The 19,844-nt window shown below is 39.2% G+C and overlaps 1 protein-coding gene across 1 annotated transcript in view; it reads right to left on the bottom strand.

The window, feature by feature from the left end:
* Positions 1–1,527: 1,527 nt before the first annotated feature.
* Positions 1,528–19,844, bottom strand: part of AQP4 (aquaporin 4) — a 25,176-nt gene continuing 6,859 nt past the window's right edge. Inside the window, exons 2-5 of the mRNA XM_018554664.1 lie at positions 8,053–8,467; positions 7,641–7,805; positions 3,368–3,448; positions 1,528–1,882 (exon numbers count right to left, since the gene is read on the bottom strand). Coding sequence (XP_018410166.1) covers positions 1,619–1,882; positions 3,368–3,448; positions 7,641–7,805; positions 8,053–8,448 — 906 coding nt within the window. The 5' untranslated portion in view covers positions 8,449–8,467 and the 3' untranslated portion in view covers positions 1,528–1,618. The remainder of the gene's footprint in view (positions 1,883–3,367; positions 3,449–7,640; positions 7,806–8,052; positions 8,468–19,844) is intronic.

Genomic DNA, 19,844 nt, shown 5'->3' with positions numbered 1-19,844 from the left:
ACGTCATGGTACTTTTTCTGAGTATGGAGGCTGGGACAGATCTGTTAAAGCTCTGTTCAGCACCTGCCTGCAGCAATAGATCACTGCTATCCCTTGGGCTTAGGCTTAATAGGGCTATGAGTTCAAAAAGTGTCCTCTTATGCAAGACTATGGAATCATGCTGGCCTACTTAATAGAAATAAGCACCTAGGGCCTTGAGGAAACACCTGCGGCTGTACCCAACTCAGGGAGGGGTGGTGAGTGAGTGACTGGCTGAGATAGAAGTTTGCAGAACTTTCTGGCTCTCCCACCTAAGGACTTTAGACCTAGGTATCACTAGGACCTTGGTCCCTAAGGAGCTCAAGATCCCTGAGTGCTATAGGTCAGCATAGGCTGTGGGAACAGAGAGAGTGAGTAAGCCTGTGAAGAGGCTTAGAACTTAGTCTGAGACCATTTGCATTTGGGATAACCTGATTGTTTCTCATCCTCCTTCCCATATTTTGAATTCTGCAAATACATATTTGTATTCAAGTTCATTCTACAAAATGACTGGCTCCCATGTTGTGGGAGAACCAACCCTGAGATGAATATTGCTGGGACATTACTGCTATGTAAGTACACTGGAATATCCGCAATATGACTTGTTTAATATCTGATGGTTAATAGCTGCCCCACACAGAGCAAATAGTGTCACACAGGTAAGAATGACATTATTGAGCAACTCTACATAGATCGTTTTAGTGTCTTCTCAGCATGTAAACTTGCATATTTGGCTGAAATATTTGGGCATTTATGTGAAGATCTTTTATAAGAAAACCTTTTGGTATATGGATCTTTTGACTCCCATCTCATGTATTGGTCTAGCTGCTGTTTTTAGATAAGCTTAATGAGCTTCTATTTTTAGAGTGTGATCTGGACTCTTTTGAATAGTCTTGATGAATTGATACAGCCATTCGACAGATACAACAAAAAGAAAGATATATGGTCAGAAAAAGACAGAAAGGTGCTTAAAGATTTACATCTCACCCTGAAGCCATTTGCTTTTTTTCCTCTGTATCTTTACTATTAAATTAGTTTTTTTTAATTCTCTACCTGCAAACAAATATTTAAAAAAATATGTATTTTATTTTACAGAAGGAAAAAAACAATACTTTTAATAAACGTATCATATTTGTAAGGCTTAATTTTGAATTTGCTCATCTGCTGCTACAATGCTTCTGGATAGATTAAATGGGGGCATGTCTTAATCAGTGCTGACAACACAACAGCCAATTATGCGCCAAAGGAAAAAACATTTGTTTGAATTTGCCAGTGGGTGTTTTAAACTAATGTGCACTGTCAATCTAGATGCTAAACGGGCAGATTTTAGGCTCAGTATTGACTTCTTGTTAAATTAAGGATCATTCGTATTTACCTTAGATCTGCCAAAGGGATTTTTTCGAAGGTCTTGTGTGTAAATATTTTTATAGTGTATTTACAATGTTGTGTATGTTTAAATTATAATTGGTAATAGATCTAATTAAGTTTTTGTGACTTTTTTGCAAAATAGCTGCTATGATAATATATCAGTTTCTTTGATTGGAAGAAATGGTGACGGTGATATGGATGGTGTTTCTTTTGTCATAGAAACCGGTTCTAGTCATACAGAAGATAATACTTCACCAGACGGATCTTTTCCTTTTTTCTCATCGAAGATATGAACAATGCCTGGTTTCAGTAACAGATCATCTGATTCAATCTGACTTTTACTCTCTTCTACTTCACTGTAATGGCCTTTGCTTTGTTGTGACGCTTTACTTAGGACTTCTTTTAAACGATTCTTTATTTCAGCATCGGGACAGAAAACATATTCATAAAGGCATCCTGCAAGAACAGCACCAACAATCGGCCCAATCCAGTAGACCTAAAATATAAATAAAAATTATGTTACCATTTAAGCTGGTCTCAAAATTACAGAAGAGGTCTGGGACCATGCTAAAAAAAATGAAACAAATGTCTAACTTTTAAAGTCAGAATTCTGTGTTTAAAATTTTGAGTTTGAAACTCAGAATTCTGACTCTCAAACTCTGAATTTTTACTTTTAATCTCAGAATTCTGACTTTCAAACTTAGATTTCTGACTTTAAAATTCTGAGTTTGAAACTCTTTTAAAGTCATAATTCGGAGTTTCAAAATTAGAATTTTTAGATTAAAGGAGAAGTATGGGGTTAAGGCTTTTCCCCATAGTTCTCCTTAGGGTAACGGGAGGACACAAACTAGCGTCCCCCCATCACCCTAAACTCAGTATACCCTGAGCTGCAGCTCGTGGTATACTGAGACGCCACAGCTGAAACGATCTCATTGTCACAGGTCGGCTAGAACTATGAGGTGAGTGAAAAGCACTCACCTCATAGTTCTCCTTTAAAAGTCAGAATTCAGAGTTTCAGAATCAGAATTTTAAACACAGAATTCTGACATTTAAACATAGAATCCTGGCTTTCAATCTCAGAATTATGACTTTCAAACTCAGAATTTTGTTTCATTTTTTTTAGCATGGTCCCAGAGCTCTTCCATACAAAATAAATGAAAGAATTACAGGAAAAATTTGTGTTAGCCCCTGCATTGGGGATTACCCCCGCACTGTAAAGGTTAAGTGCTCATTTTTGTCTAGGTTCAAAAATAGCAAAATTATACTGAGTCGTCTAGCTGTCACAGCACAACCTGTCTCCTCCTCTGCTGCAACATTTGAATCTTCCTCAGTGTCCTCACGGCTATAAAAAGTTATAAAATGTGATGATTTACCAGACCTTAGACCACTGCAGTGGAGGGGAATTGAGGCTGGAATGACCGGTCTAAGAAAAAGCCAGCTCAGGTAAGTATAACTTTTTTTAACCTAAACAAAAACAAGCAGTGGTTTAGCCCCACTGCAAGGGTTAATAACATTTTCCTGGAGTTCTTCTTTAAATAAAGAAAGAAAGTTTCACTTGATTTTTATTACTATTAATTTTTGGAAACATTTTTGGGTCCTCATACCTACTCATACAACTTAAATACACACAGTCACACAGACAGGGCTGGATTTCCGAATCTTCTCTCTTCTTCTATTTATAGAAGGTGGGGTCCTGCTTTGGATGTTAACATCACTGTTTGTGTGACTTGGACACTTCCTATTGGCTGTCCAGGAGGGACATGGATGACAAACTAAATCCCAATCCCAATTTAGAAGATAGGTAAAAAAGTTCTGAATGGGTGAGGGGGTCTATTTTGGCCCAGAGATAACATATTGCAGTATAAAACCCCCCAAAAACCCAAATAAGGATTTTTTAAATAGAAATATATAATGGATACCTCTATATTTTTTTATCAGAATTTTAACAAATTTACTATAAAACATATATAATTTGTCTTACCCAGTGGTGTTCCCATTTGTTCATAACAACAGCCGGACCAAATGATCTAGCTGGATTCATGCTGGCTCCTGTGTAGTTGATCTGTTGAAGGAATGAACATACAGTAAATGATGTAGCTAAATAAAGTAAATGTATGAACTTTGCTTCACATTGATAACCTTAAGCTTGAGACGGTTCTAGTCCGATGTAAGCAAATTCCTACCTAATCATCAGGAGCACTGATATTACATCTTCAACAATTCATAGAATTAAACCTTCATTATTATTATTAATATCCTCATGATCATCCTCATCATTTTGTATCCATTTAACTCAGCGGTAGTAGAATGACGGGTATGGTATCTATTATTTTTGAAGCAACCCTTTCCTTTGCCAATGCTCATAGAAACCACTGCCAAGTATAAACAATTTCACTTGTAAACAGCTCATTAGGGCATATTGATTGAAACAAACTCTGCTCTAGTCTGCCCCTAGAGACTCAGTTATTCCTCAATTGGGATATGCACTCTTTCCTCTCCTACAGCAGAGAGAGGGTGAGGTCATGGTTTGCAATTATAGTGCATATCTCTTGTCCTCTGTAATTTTGCATAGGAGTGAGTCTGGAATGAGGTGTAACTGGCATCCAGGTGCTTCATAAATAAAAAAGTTTCAGAGAGAGAGACAGAAGAAAGAGTAGATAGGAAAATGCATGTATGGGTTTTAGTGTATTAAAAGGGATATCACTGAGACTGCATTACTTTTTAAAAATATTTGTAGCATTCCCCAAGGAGACAGGTTGGTTTATCTGACATTGTTGGACAGTGTTCATGCTTAAAAAATGATAATCCCATAAAATATGAAAACAGAACAGGGAACCAGAGCAGTCTGCATATTTTGAATATAGAAAATGATACAATAATCTCATAGAATAACATATTACTGAATATATAGAAGATCCAGTTTGAAAACTGTATTGCTGCGCTGGGCATATCTTCATCAAAAATGTGAGATGGTGTGAAAGGTAGCAGGTAACTTTAAAGAAGAACTCCAAGAAAAACTTTTTCTTAACCCTTGCAGTGGGGCTTTCCCTGCACTACAAGAGTTAAGTGCTCATTTCTGCCTAGGTTCAAAAAATAAAGTTATTCTCACCCAAAGCTCCGAGCCGACCAGCTGTTACAGTGCTCCTTCAGCCTGTCTAATCCTCCGCTGCAGCATTGGAATCTTCCCCAGCGTCCTCATGTCTATACACTGTGTATAGATGTGATGATTTAGGGGATCTTATACCACTGCAGAGGAGGGTTAGTGAGGCTGGAAGGACCGGTCTAAGAAAAAGCTGGCTCAACGGTTCAGATGAGTATAATTTTCTTTAACCTAAACCAAAACGAACAGTGGTTTAGCCCCACTGCAAGGGTTAATAACATTTTTCCCGGAGTTCTTCTTTCAAGATGCACAAGGAAGGACATTACTCTATAATTTTACTAAATTCACTACCTAAGGGCAGTTTCACATCTATTTGATCTGTTGCAGTGTGCTAAGGCACATAATGTTCTATGTTAATGTACATTGCATTAGGGCACCCATTTTTTTTATTTGTAAATTATTTATTTAGTTGCAAAATCATAGCAAAGGAAAGTTGACACAACAAACATTGTAGTCAAAACAATTTTTGCACAGTAACCATAAAAATGGTAAAAGTAGACCTGTTAGCATTAGCAAAGCATAACATAAAAAAAGCGTCCCTTGTCTTAGAGAACAGACAAAATGAGTCAAGAGTGCACAACTCCGTCTGCATTTTAAACTATTATTGTGAATAGAGCAGGCAGAGGAGAATATTCATCTTAAGAATGGCATTTCTGACAAACTGCATATAATGGTCTTTAGACCATCTGACAAGATAAGATTTAATGGTGTGGAGCAATTTGGTGTGATTTTCATGCCCAGATATGTGATATATCCCATAGTCCATTTGAAGCTGATATTCAGTCTAAGGGCATCTAATCTGGGTTTGGGGAGGTTAATGTTAAGGGCCTCCAACATCTGAAAATTGATTTTAAAGCTAGACAAACAGCCAAATCTGTCAAGTTCCCCAATAAATTGGGCAAAGAGGAGTGGTGCCAGAGGGGCTGAAAGGGAAATAATCAGAGACTGCCTTATTGGTCCTAACTGCCACAGTGAGTTTAGAATATAAGGCCTCTATATATTTCCACATATGAGGTCCCATACCATGTCAAAAGCCTTCTCAGTGCCTGTAAAGAGAGGAAACATGATTTTTTGGGTATGCCAAATGAAGCGCATTTATGACTCAAGTTGTGTTGTCTTTAGCTTCTATATTTGGGAGGAAGCCTACCTGCTCTGGATGGATAAGGGCTGCAATAGTGGGAAGTAATCAATCAGCTTCATAAACAGTTTCAGATCAATGTTTAGCAATGAAATTGGCCTATAATTTACACATTGCATGGCGTCTTTGCCCTCTTTCGTAATAACCAAAATGTGGGCCCGTAGTGTCTCAGGTGGGAGACATTTATCAGACAATATGCACATAAATGTTAAATGTTTCCCACCTGAGACACTATACTGGCCCACATTTTATTTATAACGGAAGAGGGGAAAGATGCCATGTAATGTGTAAATTACAGGCCAATTTCATTGCTAAGCATTGATCCGAAACTGATGTAAAATGAGGGGCAAGAACTCACACAAAGGACTTCTAGTAACCACTGGAATAGCCATCTGGACCAGGAGCCTTCCCAAGTTTTTAAAATGTGACTGCCACAAGGTACTCCTATTCCATAATTGATGCCTCCAAGAGTTAAACTGCCAATGTAAGAATCAATGAAATAAATGGAATACCCAAGGCAAGTAGGTAATCTTTGATGTGGGCCAAGGTTCTATGTGGATAGGTGGAGCCCCCGTGGGGGTGGGGCGGGAGTGTTGTACACATGGGGGTAAAATAGCAATTTATAATTTAAGTCTAGATCCACTTTTTATAGCTATGGCCTGAATAGAACTATTGATATGAATATGGTCAAGGAGTTTAGAGTCGCTGAAGCTGCTCCTTTTTTATGGCAGCACCCTTGGAGATGAAACTTCCCCTCACAGTGCAATTGTGTGTTCCCCACACTACCAGCGGACACATTGTGCAGGTTATACTGTCTAATCTCTTCTCTTAAAGGCCCTTTTTGAATAAGAGATTAATTCAAGTCTTCTGAGTAGGTTTCCCCCAACCAGAGCAAAATATTAATCGGGGCATGATTAGAGACGGTGCGTGTATCTATGGTCTTTGAGATTTAATCCGGCGCCGACTGATGGATAAAAAAAATTATCGATACAGGAGAACCACTGATGTATTGATGAATACAAGGTGAAATCTCTTTAGCAGAATAGGTTATTCTCCAAACATCTACCACCCTATTCCTGTAGAGAACCTGTTTAAGTCTACGAAAAAAGGGACATGATCTGTGAGTAGCTTCCCTGGAAACATCCAAAGGGTCAAGGGCATGATTAAAGTCCCCTCCCAATGTCAAAAGATCCTCTATGAACCTCTTGAGTGTATCAAGGGCGGACTGCAGGAATCTGAGTTGATATTAGCTAGAAGGTATACACTGGCCAGCATTGCCTGTCTATTATTGCGCATATCTGGAGAAATAGATAGCGCCCACTGTCCTCCACTATTTGTGCCTGCAGCCTTCAGTTGAGGCATCTGGAGAATGGTATACTCGCCCCTTTATGATTTGTTCTGTAGTTTACTACTGTGGTAGGAGGTTGGGTATCAATAGTTTGAGCGTTTCGGATGAGAATCAGATTGAAAATGTAGGAAAAGCCAAAGCCATCGTAGCCTAATGCCTTCATAGTTCTCTAAGCACACAGGGCCTTTAACATTAAGTCCCCTGATATTAAAGAAAATGATCTTCACTAGGTACATATGTGACAATAATGAGTGGTATAATCAGGTCCGTGCGGGGTCGAATTAGTAGAAATTGTATAAGCATGGTGAACTATGTTGGCAGTCAATTTATCTGAATAGCCTGCCAACGCATCACAATGGACCAAAAATGAAACAGGCATCATTTGTTTGCCAACACAGCGAATCACAACATATGGTAGTTTATTAGTCTGTGTTGTGGTGCACTGCAATAAAATGGGCATGGCACATTGGTAACAGGCCTGTTACCTCATTGTGTAGGTGTAAATTGGCTCTGTAATATAGTCTGTATAATGTTTAACCTGCAACAGTATCAATACATTAAATAAGAACAAGCTTTCATAATGCATCTACAGTGTTTGTTATACTTACAGCAAAAAGATGACCTATTGCCACAGAAAATCCAATTGCTAGTGCTACTGATCCAGTGGTATCATTGCGCTTTGAATCACAACTTGCACAAATAGTAAAAAGCAACTGGAAAGTAATGATCAATTCAACCAGAAGACCGTGACCAGGAGAAAGCTTTGCATTCACCTATGAATATATTAAATAAACAATTACTAAAGCAAGAGGGAGATATTTGGCATATATTTGAATGAAACTCAGCATAAAATGTAACATTCATATTTCTTTTTTTTCTTTAGGGGGCAGGGGGCATGATACAGTTAAATAAGTGCTTTGAAAAAAAAATACTTGCTATGTAGAAATAGATCACATAATATTAAACAGAAAATGTAGGCTTATCTGTTCAATTAAATAATAGGGAAGATTTGATGATTACCTCAGTAACTCCTAAACCTCCAGCAACTTCAGATGGAGTGACTACATAGAGGATTCCAGCTCCTGCGATGGCACCCAAACACTGTGCTACAATGTAAAAGGCTGACTTTGAAATGCTGATCTTCCTCATACAAACCATTGCAATAGTAACTGCAGGGTTAATGTGGCCTCCACTTATGTGTCCGAAACACTGCACTAGGGTTGCAATGCTTAGACCAAAGCAAAGTGAAATGAGAACCAGATCTGCAGGCTGAGGATTTTCCTTTGTACTCCAGTTAATGGTTGAACCAAGGCTTAGCAGAACAAATATGAACATGGCCAGAAATTCGCCAATGACTGCCTTCCAAAACGACTGTGTCCACACTCCTTTACAGGCCACCATGATTGGATTGCACATGCACAGACGTCCACACTTGCTAAAGGAAGAAAATAAAAAAGTAGTTTTTTTTAACCAATAATACAACATAACACAGAAATTCTTTAATTTAAAGCCCATCTCTTGGCAAAATCTAAAGTACTTCCAATCCCACCATACCCCCCACCCCAATCCCACTCCAGTTTTAAAGCATTGTTGTTTTATGGCTTAGTTGAATCTGGTGATCCACTACAGTTCCTTTTCTAGAAGTAGATTCCGGTGATACTACACTGCAGTCTATTCCTATCTCAGATTTTACCCTCGCTGTAAGAATATTAGGCAATTGCAGTCTTTTGAAGCCTAAAAGGACCTTGCCAATGGACAGTGGGCTCCCAAGGAAGGACCCTCTCCCTCTGCAATTATAGAAAAATTGGGACCTGGAGTGAAAAAGGGAACACATCCCCACGTATCACAACACTGGTCAATATAACCATATAGTGTTGCTGCTGGTCGAAATGTCACATTTAGTTTTCCTAGCGCAGTGGTTTTTGTCTTTTTAAAAAGGGATTTTCCTTTTTTTTTTAAATTGCTGCAGTGATTAGCTTTATGGGGGGTGGGGGTATTGTTTGTGGTGGAGGACTGGCTGGAGCAGAGCTTTAAAGACCTTTGCACACAGGTTGATAGTTGCACCTACTAGCCTTAATGATTTCCAAGTCACCAAATTGGAACAAGTATGCAGACCAGGAAAATCAGAGAAAAGTAATTTGTTTATTTGTTCCACGAGAGTGTCTCAGGCAGTAATGAAATCATCATCAGCATCAAAGCCAAGCAACTAGCATTTTCAGAAGGAGAGTTCAGCACTGACAATCCCCACCTTGGTCTCATTGCAGGTTTCTTTTAGAGCTGAAAGAGTTTGTTATGAACCCTGAATAATGAATGAAGACAGAATTTTGAATTTGTAGCCTTTTATAAGAACATTTCGTTCTAATAGATGGAGCAGAATATTCAGCCAAGAAAGTAAAGTTCTACAGTTGGAAGACAAATTCATCCCTTTTAAAATGCTATGGGCGGTGCTTCCGGGGAAATTCAGTTTAGGGGCACCGTGGAAGATTTATCACAATAAAACACACAAGCATGAGATATGTGCAGAACTACAGATGCATTTCCAAGTTCTGGTTAAAAATAGATGAATTTGTGCTTTTTTTGAATCTTGGACACATATCAGCGCTATGTTTGTCCTGGCAGCACTTTGATTAATACTTCAGATACTGCAAAACTCAATATTAGATTGGAGTGTGAATCAACATGGAACCGTTCCAGCCTGTTTTTTAAAGCTTCGATGAATAAATCTGTAAATGTTAATAAATAAATATCTATTTACCAATGCTAATGTGCTATTAAGTAGTTTTCCATCTGAATATTTTAGCAATCTGTCATTTACACACGCCAGCCTAAACATAATAATCTACGGCTCATCAATAAAAATACTGGGTACTGAAAACTAAATATGAGGTGTTATAAACTTAACATAACATGAATATTTTAAAAATCTGGTCTGAGGCAAAAAGATTTCATAGCATCCTTTAGAAAACCTGTACTGAGTGAAATATGGCGGTGGCGGTGATTTCAGCAAATAATGTGGAATTGTTCAAGAAACTTTTGGACGATTTCTTAAGGGACCGTAATATACAGGGGTACGGGTACTCCTAGAATGAGATCCTAATAGGTTGGACTTGATGGACTAATGTCTTTATTCAACCTCAAATACTATGTAACTATGTAACTATGGAGGCTGTCATTGCTGAACACCTTCTGAATATGCCAGTTGCCTGTTGATCTCTGACATCAATATTTAGTGAGTCACTGACCAATACCAATTATGAAGCCAAAAAGTGATGTCAGAACTTCTGATATGCATACGTATACCTGGTAAGTGGTTCAGAAACATTGAAAGCAGGGATTAGCATAGCAGTCAGGCAACTAGGATTTTCAAAAGGAAGGGTCAGCAATGGCAGCCTCCATATTACTCTTAGGGGTCTATTCACAAAGCAGCTTCGGCCGATCCTTTCCTTTCAGTAGAACCGAAGGGCTGCTGTACAGGCTATTCACCATAGCCCGTACAGCTCCCGAACTTGGCCGAGTGGCTCAGTCCAGCCGAACGCATATGCCTCGGCTCGGCTGAGCCACGCTGAAAGCCGAAGCCTGCTTCTGACAGCTGGGCGGAGCCAGCCGTGATCTTACGGCTGGCTCCGGCCACTTGCAGAGAGATCAGCGTCCCTGGTTACCAGTTCTCCATCAGGTCCACTACTGATTGACAGCAGCAGAGGGTGGGTACAATGCTAGTTTGCTATTGGCTATTGCAAATTGAAATAGCCAATAGGAATCTAGCAATGCATTCCTATGGCCAACATTTTTTTTTCTATTCTGACACGGCTCTGTGTCAGAATAAGAAAAAAATAGAAAAAGCAGTGTTTCTCTCCTTGGCGGCCGGGAGACTCCCGGAGTGCCCGGGAGAGTTAGGCTTTTTCTTTTCTTTTTTTTTGACGGCAACAGAACCGCCGGCCAATAGAAAACAGCCTGCTTCTGACAGCTGGGCGGAGCCTGCCGTGATCTTGCCCTCTATTTTTATTTTTCTACTTTTTTAACTGTTAAGCCACCCGATGAAATCAGCCGTACCAGCCTGAAGTGAATAGCGGAACAATGTTCGGCTCACTTCGCTTCAGGTCGGTCATTCACTCGGCTGCCTATGGCAGCTTAGTGAATAGACCCCTTAGTATAGGTTTCCTTTAAACTTTATACTTTAACCTTCTTGACATTTATTGTATTTTTATTTACCTATATTCTCCTAGTGCCCTCCACTTTTTATTAATTTCTGCACTGATTACTATACACTTAAGATCCCCCAGCATACAGTAAGGCAGGATTGGAGATCTCAATGACCTAATTAACTGCTTGCCAAAGTCAGCAAATGTGACAGCAATTGAAGAAAAGAAACAATAGAAGGGAAAGCTGAGGATCATAATCTTTTATGCTAATCCCTATTTACAAAACCTAGAAACAGGTAAATTAGTAGATATTATTTCAAATGAGAAATTAAAAACACCACTAAAACCCCCACTTATTACATTACATGTATCTAGTCACTGAAAATTTGCACCAGGCCAAAATGTCTATGCACCACATGGAAATGTGACCAATAATAGATATTGTATATATAAATACATATACAGTAAATTGACATACTGTATACATATGTATGCATGTGTACACATGTATATACATTATGTTGTTTTTTGTCATTTGTGGTACTACCTGAGTTGTATTATTAGATGAGGCAAAACAAACGACAAACGCACTATAAGAGGTGCCTTGGCGCGGCAGTGCGGCTTACACATCCTTTGCAGAAGACGTGTATCCAAACCTCTGTCATTGTCCTTAGTGGTGAGACAAGTTGTTTTACATGCTGGTTTGTGAGTGTGCCATGATGCCTTTCTACTGTATTATTAGATGAGTCACCAGGTATTGTTTGATGTACCTACTGTATGTATTTTAACATCACCGCAGTATTCACTGGTGATTTGTTGACTAGTTATAGTATATATGTAGAAATCAAATTTGTACTTTTATAAAAAGATATTTTGATTATTGCTATATCATTGTAGTACCGGAAAAGCCCCTATATACAATATCTATTTACATGTTTCTGATTGATGTTTCAGTGTCAGAACAAAAAATAGTAACTTAATTGTCAAAGATAGAACAACAAATCTGGTCAGTTTTCTCTGACCTGGGGTTCTTGGGGAAGCAGAGATTCATCTTGCTAGTGAACGCAGTTTATTCTCTGAACTGGTAGAGTAATCCAATGGACCTCTAATCCAATGGTCATTAAATGGCAATCCTGCTTGTAAGGCCAAAAGGGATTTGGAAAAAAAATCTCAGTAATTTCAGCAGCCATATAAGAAAGTAACATTTTCTTATTAGGTAATGTCACACAAGGAATCCCAGTTAGGGGTAATATTTGTTAAAGTGGAGAAGGCAGGAGGAAAGTAGTGATGGTGAGCAGTGCTCTTTCTAAGTGTGTTTGTTTGGCAATCGTGCATATGTCAGGTAGACATTAGATTGTTGCCCATTTTTAGCCACCAGGTGACTGTCTTCTTATGCATATGGATATCTCAATTATCTTGCATGCTTATGATCTAATATAAATAAAAAAAAGTGCTCACTATGAACACAAAGTCACTATGCACCACTAACAAACCTTTCATAACATGGTTATTCTTAAAAAGGTATTAATTGAAAACACATACAAAGTGTCAGGAGAACATCAGAACCTGAAGAGAAAGTATCATCGGACCCGTTCTGTGTTACTGTGCCAGAGATCCCTCTTCCCTTCTTTCTTAGTCACAGCCTGAATCAGAACCCCTAGTATCAGCTGGTGTTGGACACTTGGGCCTAGAGATTGGTTGTTAGTCCCAAGCACTGCCACATGGGAGGAGGTCAGATGCTTCCTCATACCTGGAAACATTAGATATTAGCATTCGCTGAGGCAGCAAAATTAGTGCCTTGGGGAGCCCTGGCAAAGTAAATATGAGTTGGTTGTGGTTGGTCCCTGAATGGGCAAAGTGACAGTGTCTTTTTAAGACATTTAATACAAAGGTGGCATTGACTGCATGCTACTTGCAGCTGTCTTTTTCACCATAATTGTAGTGCTATGACTTATTCTACACTGTGTATTTGTGTGTAGGTAGAGGCAGGTCTTTACTTGTTTTCTGCTCAGGATGTGACTGCTTTGTAAAGGAAACAAGCTGGGGAGTTTGCACACCTTGTTTTGATGCATTTGGGATGTACTTAGTTGATTTAAACTGAAAATAGAGTTGAGATTTAAGCTTTACAAAATAAGAGTTAGTCAAAGTAAATATTTAAAAGTGGGTAGAGAATGAAGTGCTGATATAAAACAAAGGAGCTAAGTTTTACTTGGGAATTCACCCAACTTGGTTTGTCCAGAACTGTCTCCCATGCAGATTTATGATTTACACTCACTTTATAGATATGATAACCAGATTCCATATGTTACAGTGAGGATGTTTATTGGTGACATACTGTATACCTCTTCAAGATACAATCAAATATATCTAAAGCCAAAACTTTTTGGTCCAGCAGGCCAGCAGAAACTAATGAACACTGCATGATTACAACGCAGGCTCACCAAATAACAGGCTAAAGTTTTACCAGCACCTCCACGCAGTGCAACAGTCCATAAACTGTTGGGTACACACACATGGAGTATGTCAGTCCTTCAGTTGTCTGGTTGTGTGGGAAGAAGCAGTCAAACACCTTAGTTGGAAGAATTTTGCTGCATCACTTGCTGGGTCACTGTAGCTCTGCCACCCTCATACCTGGTTGCATTAACAGTCCACATTAAAGGCTTTTTTGGACATCTCATACAGATGTAATTCTGCTGTATTCCTGGATGGAGTGCCGCTGTGCTTGGCACTCATACAGTCACATGTGCATATTGCTGACCACCAACATAAACAGCTGTCCTAACTTAAAAGTTTAATAAAATGCCAAAACAGAGTGCACAAAAACACTTCAAAACCACAACCCCACATTGCTTGAGCCCTCTCTCATCCCCATATCCTCAATTATTTTATTTTTATTACATCTCAAAAATGTTCAAAATATAGACTTCAGGTACTGTATGTACTGTATGTGTTTGGTAGAGATTGGCTAGTGTCAGGACAATGTGCAAGCACTTGAATAGGCAGCAACTTGAAAAAGACAAGGAAGGTTTATCCTTCTAATATAAATTCTAGTGCATTATTTGAGATACAATAACCACAAATATTGTACAGTAGCTGGACAGTATGAAAGCAACTTGGTTAGGCTGTTAAATAAGCGAGAAAGATGAGGTATGTTGAACATTATAGTGCATTATCTGAGAGACAATAGCCATAAATATTTTTGAGTGCTTATTGGGCTGGGGCACTGGAATATGCTTCAAACTTTGAGGTGCAATGCAGGATTTACTCTGCAGCAAACATTTAAAATTTTGTGTGCTCAAGGAAGAACACAAGAGATATTGTTACATCAATTTTCAGACCACACTCTGTGAATCTTCACCAAATCAAAGATATTTATTCATATTCACGATAACACATTGTGACACAAAAATCCCATATGTAATTAGCCACTAACGCATTTCACCATTACGGCTTAATCATATAGGTACAATTGTTCTTTCAAAAGTCCACTTAAATACTGTCTGACACCTCCTGCATGCAGGTTTGAGTTAAATTGCTCGTATCCAGAACTCCCAATTAACCCCACAGTGTCAATTAAAAAAATCTGTATTGCTATACAGCTTTGAAAACTTAGACAAAATATAAATCACCAACGTTTATAATATGTATATATTCAAATACAATAAATCTAATATCCAGGAATGAGTACATAAAGGTATACCAGCAATCCTAATGGACTACTATCTTACTATCAACTTCTATCCAGATTGTAATGCGTGATCTACAATCCCCATTGAACCACCGTTTCCACCAATGCCAAGACAAAACTGAAGGTGGTGGGAGAACCCCAATCTCTGCCAGGTTAAAAACTCCACCAAGTCCACAAGCAGGGTAGTGGCCTAACAGAGACAGATATAAGCCTATAGTTATAAATAACAAGAGAAAACACTAACTTATTGTTTTTTTTCTACTAGATTTAGTTCACAGTTTGATGAAATGTAATGTATTTTTAAGAGACATTTACCCATATTACAGGGAGATCCAGAACTGAGGAAAATTCTAGAACCTGGTGTACAGTTCGTAACCAGGAAGACACCTATAGTGGGTAATATCCTCTCTCCAAGCCTCTTTCAATCCCATAGAAAAAGAGGCAACTCTGGCAACTGGTTGGCAACCATAGGGTTATATATGATGCCTGTCATTGTACTACAATCACCCAGACACTCATTGATGACACGCTGCAGTTTGATGCAGCCTTTGCCGCATGGCCAATGTTGAGTGTTTGGGATGTCACAAATGAGTAGGTTTATAGACAGCTTACGTGGGCGCTGCATTTCTGCCAGGTGAGCCATTGCCGGGAATGGCAATCTGAAGTGGCCATAAATCCTTCTGGCCTGATGAAGGATCTCACAGAAAGCCTCACAGTAAACTTCATGCTGAACTGCTGCACCAGCAGATACAGGGAATGTGCCAGACAGAGCTGGAATGGAAACAACTGCAGAGTCAGCATTTTGCCAAGCTGGCAAAAAAATGCCCGGGCATGTGGGGGATTTGGGGACATGTTTTCTTCCACTGCTGCAACTGTGGAAGAGACACCTGCCTTCAGAAGGATGCTGCTCAAGATGCAGGGGTGGGTGTGGGAAAATGATGCAGAGCTTTAAGCCTTCGCTTGACCCCCCTCATCATGACCCTTTTGCACATTTGACATGGCATTTCCTAAGCCTCTGCAACTCTTTGAGAAGCTTCCCTACCTGTTAATTGAGGCTACAGATGTTCTGGAAGACAATGTTGGGGAAGGAGGGAGATGCGGAAAGTGAGGAAATAATAGATGAGTTACCATAGAGTTAATTTATTCATAATATTCTTATAGTTTACACAACGTAGTGCATTATTCCCCATATAATTACATATTTTACTGATTGTTTAAATGTATTTAAAATGTATATTATAATGTTATATTTTTGTATGACAGGTATGTAATAGATCTGCAAAATTACGCCTATCCTAAAGATGTTGCTTGACTTTTCTATGTGATGTATTAATATGTTTCCTATTGTTATCCCTTTTATTATCCCTTACATTTAGTAAATATTTGCAGGAGTTTAAAGCTGTCTTGCTATGCGCATGCTAGCAAGTCTCCTGTCACATTAGAGTCAAAGTTTCTTTAACGATTTATTATTAGACCAAAGCAAACACTGAGTCTCATACTTAACTAACTAGCCAAATTACACAGGGCTTTTATGTTATATCAGTCTTATGTTTTCTAGGTTTATGAACGTTTATTAAAGTGACACTAAACTCAGGTGTTAAATCTTAAAAATGCATTAAGGTACTTTAACTATTAAAAGAAATGTATCTTATTTGGGTATTACTCAGTTGTAGATCCTCCAATCATCTTTGAATTAAACATAATTTTTGTGCCACCTGTTTCTTTTGGGCATTGCTTCAAAACTGCACGGTATTTGGTCAAATACCTAAACCACTAAACACTAAACCATAAGAACTATTGTAAAGCAGAACAGCAATGAAAATTAAAATAGAAATAAAAGAAGCCTAGTAAAATATTACATTTTAAGATATACATTTGTAATGTCTTTATAAACACATTTCAATATTGGAATAACTTGTTTTACGAATTTAATCTGTACTAGCTACAGACTTCAAAATTACAATGAAAATGATGTAGCACATATATATCAACAGAGGGCGCTTTAAGCTTAAATATTAAAGTTGCATCTAGAATTGCTGAATAGGTTGCCACAAAATATGAACTTGGCACGCACATTTAACTGTGTTTACATGGAGAAGAAATAATAGGCACTAGCTCTATCAAAACAAAAATGTACAAATGTCAAGGTTGCTGTCTTTTACAAAGACACAATGTTATATACCGTTTGTTCACAAATTAGCTGAAATTCATCATGACAAAGTTTTGCAGGGGGATATTATAAAAACAAAACCATCAAAATAAACCAGACACAAAAGACTCTAGTTTGCAGTACCTAGAATCAGCAACGACTCTAAGGTATTTTTTACTAAAAGTGAACACTCTATTACTAAAGAAGACACCTTAAACCAGGAGTGGGGAATTCTGGCCCTCCAGCTGTACTTTAACTACAAATCCCAACATTCTTCTGCCTCATAGGACTTGTAGTTCCACAACAGCTGGATGGCCGGAGTTACCAACCTCTGCCTTAAAGGGTATGTAAACTTTAACAATGAAACCTTATTTGGTCCCTTTAGACCTGTTAACCACTTGAAGACTAGCTTCATAAAGCTGCTGAAATCAGCCAAGTGAATAAAACAGCCGAAGTGAAGTGAGACGAACGCAGTTCGGCTATTCTCTTCAGCCCTGCATGGCTGAATTCAGCCGTACATCGGCTGGCTTCGGTCAGCCGAACATGCTCTGCGTGCTTCCCTGAGCCGAAGGGCAGGAAGAGTACAACTCAGCCAATCCAACATCTGGATCGGCTGAGCTGAAGCTCCAGCAGTTCAGTCGCTGCTGTTCACCCCTATTCTCATAGGGGCCATACAATAGTGAGTGAATAGACGAATGCCTCCCAACCGGCATTCGGCTCAGCTATTTTGCTCACTACCTCTGAGGTAGCATACAGAAAAATGTAAACAAAAGGAAAAAATGTTTAAAAATCATTTAAATAAATGTAAAAAAAGAGAAATAAAGAAAAATGTTATAAAATAATACATTTTTTTTAAAGAATAAAAAAAAAGAAAAAAACAGCATGGGGTCCCACTCCCAAACAATACCAGACCCTTTAGGTCTGGTAGGAATGTTAGCAGGGACCCCTATTAAAAAAAAAAAGGAAAAAATGCATGGGGTCCCCCCCAAAAGTCATACCAGGCTTTTTAGGTCTGGTAGGAATTTTAGAAGGGACCCCAAGTTAAAAATAAAAAAGAAGTGCGTGGGGTTCCCCCCCAAAGTCATACAGGCCCTTAAAGTCTGGTATAAATTTCAAGGAGGAAATCTACCTCCAAAAATGGGGAAAAAAATTCCCAAACAGACCCTTGATCCGAGCACAGGCCTGGCAGGGCCAGACTTTTAGAAAAAAAACTTTAATTGAAGAAAAAAACACAACAAAGGCTTATGACATGTCCTTTTTTGTAAAGAAAAACCCAAAAATGGATCCACCGACGTAATCCAGGGTCAATCACAACGGCCAGCATTGTCCATGACGATGACGACTTGAATAAAAACATAAAAATAATAAATAAATAAAAAATAATTTAAACCTCCCCTCCTGATGACCCGTTCACACGTGGCGACCTCCCGCCGCAGAATGGCATTCTGACAGATGCCGGAAAAAATAAACAATTGGGCGGAGCTGGTGGTGACATCACCGCTAGTTCCACCCCACCGGTTTACATTTGTCCGGCACCTGGCAGTCTCCCCCCAGGTCCCGGACAAATCAAAACACATGGGCCAAGCCAGCCATGGCATTACAGCTGGCTGCTCAAGGACACTGGGCTGCCATTGAAGGACAACAACTGGGTGGAGCCAGCTGTGACAATTCAGCTGGGTCCACCCAGCTGTTGTCTTTTGTGGGGAGAACGATCGGCTTCGGCCGACTTTTCTCCCTGCTTTGGCTTTAACTACGGCTCAACCGAGCCGAAGCATATGTGTTTGGCTCGGCTGAGCCACTCGGCTGCCTTCGGCTGCTGTAAGGGCTATTGTGCATAGCCCGTACAGCATCCCTGTGATTCGACTGAATTGAAGGGTCAGGCGGCTGAAGCGAGCCAAAAGGATCAGCCAAAGCTGGATCCTTCAGCTCAATAGTGAATAAACCTCCAAGTGTTTACACCCTCTTCCTGGCCAGGCTTTTTCAGTATTCAGTGCTGCAGTATTTTGACTGACATTTATTCCTTCATGCAAAGCTGTACTGAAAGAATTTTCTTTTGGTGACCGCTAGCTCCGCCCAATTGTTTATGTTTTGCCGACATCTGTCAAAATGCCATTATGCTGTGGGAGACGGCGGTCGTCGTTTTTTTATTTTTTATTATTTCTATTTATTTTTTATTGTTTTATTTTTTATTTTGTCATCGTCGTGGACAATGCTGGACGCCGTGATTGACCCTGGACTACGTTGGTGGATCCATTTTTTTTTTTAAATAAAAGACTTGTCAAAAACATGTCTTTTGTTTTTTTTTAATTAAAGGATTTTATCAAAATGGACTTTTAAAAAAACTATTTTATTTAACCCTTTAGTGAATGGGTAGGGGTACAAGTTCCCCTTACTCATTCACAAGGGAGGGGGGCGGAATATGGGTGCCCCCTTAATTAAAGGAGGGACCCCACGTTTCTCCCCCCCCCATTTTTGGGGGTGGGTTTCCTCCTTAAAATTCCTACCAGACCTTAAGGGCCTGGTATGACTTTGAGGGGGAACCCCACACACTTCTCTCTTTTTTTTTTTTACACGGGGTCCCTCCTAAATATTCCTACCAGACCCTAAGGGTCTGGTATGACTTTTAGGGGGAACCCTACATTTTTTTAAAATGGTCCCTCCTAACATTCCTACCAGACCTAAAGGGTCTGGTATTGTTTGGGTAAGGGGAACTGCACACTTTAAGAGAAAAAAAAGTATTTTTTTTTTTAGAAATGTCAGTTTTGCTGCAGCAGGTTCTATACATCCTACAGATCCCCCACTTCACAGGCAGGTTAAGGGGACCCCTCAGGCATGA

This window comes from Nanorana parkeri, unplaced genomic scaffold (genome assembly GCF_000935625.1).
Source record: "Nanorana parkeri isolate BGI_ZX_2015 unplaced genomic scaffold, ASM93562v1 scaffold168, whole genome shotgun sequence".
Taxonomy (NCBI): Eukaryota; Metazoa; Chordata; class Amphibia; order Anura; family Dicroglossidae; genus Nanorana; species Nanorana parkeri.
This window is presented reverse-complemented; position numbering and strand designations above follow the sequence as displayed.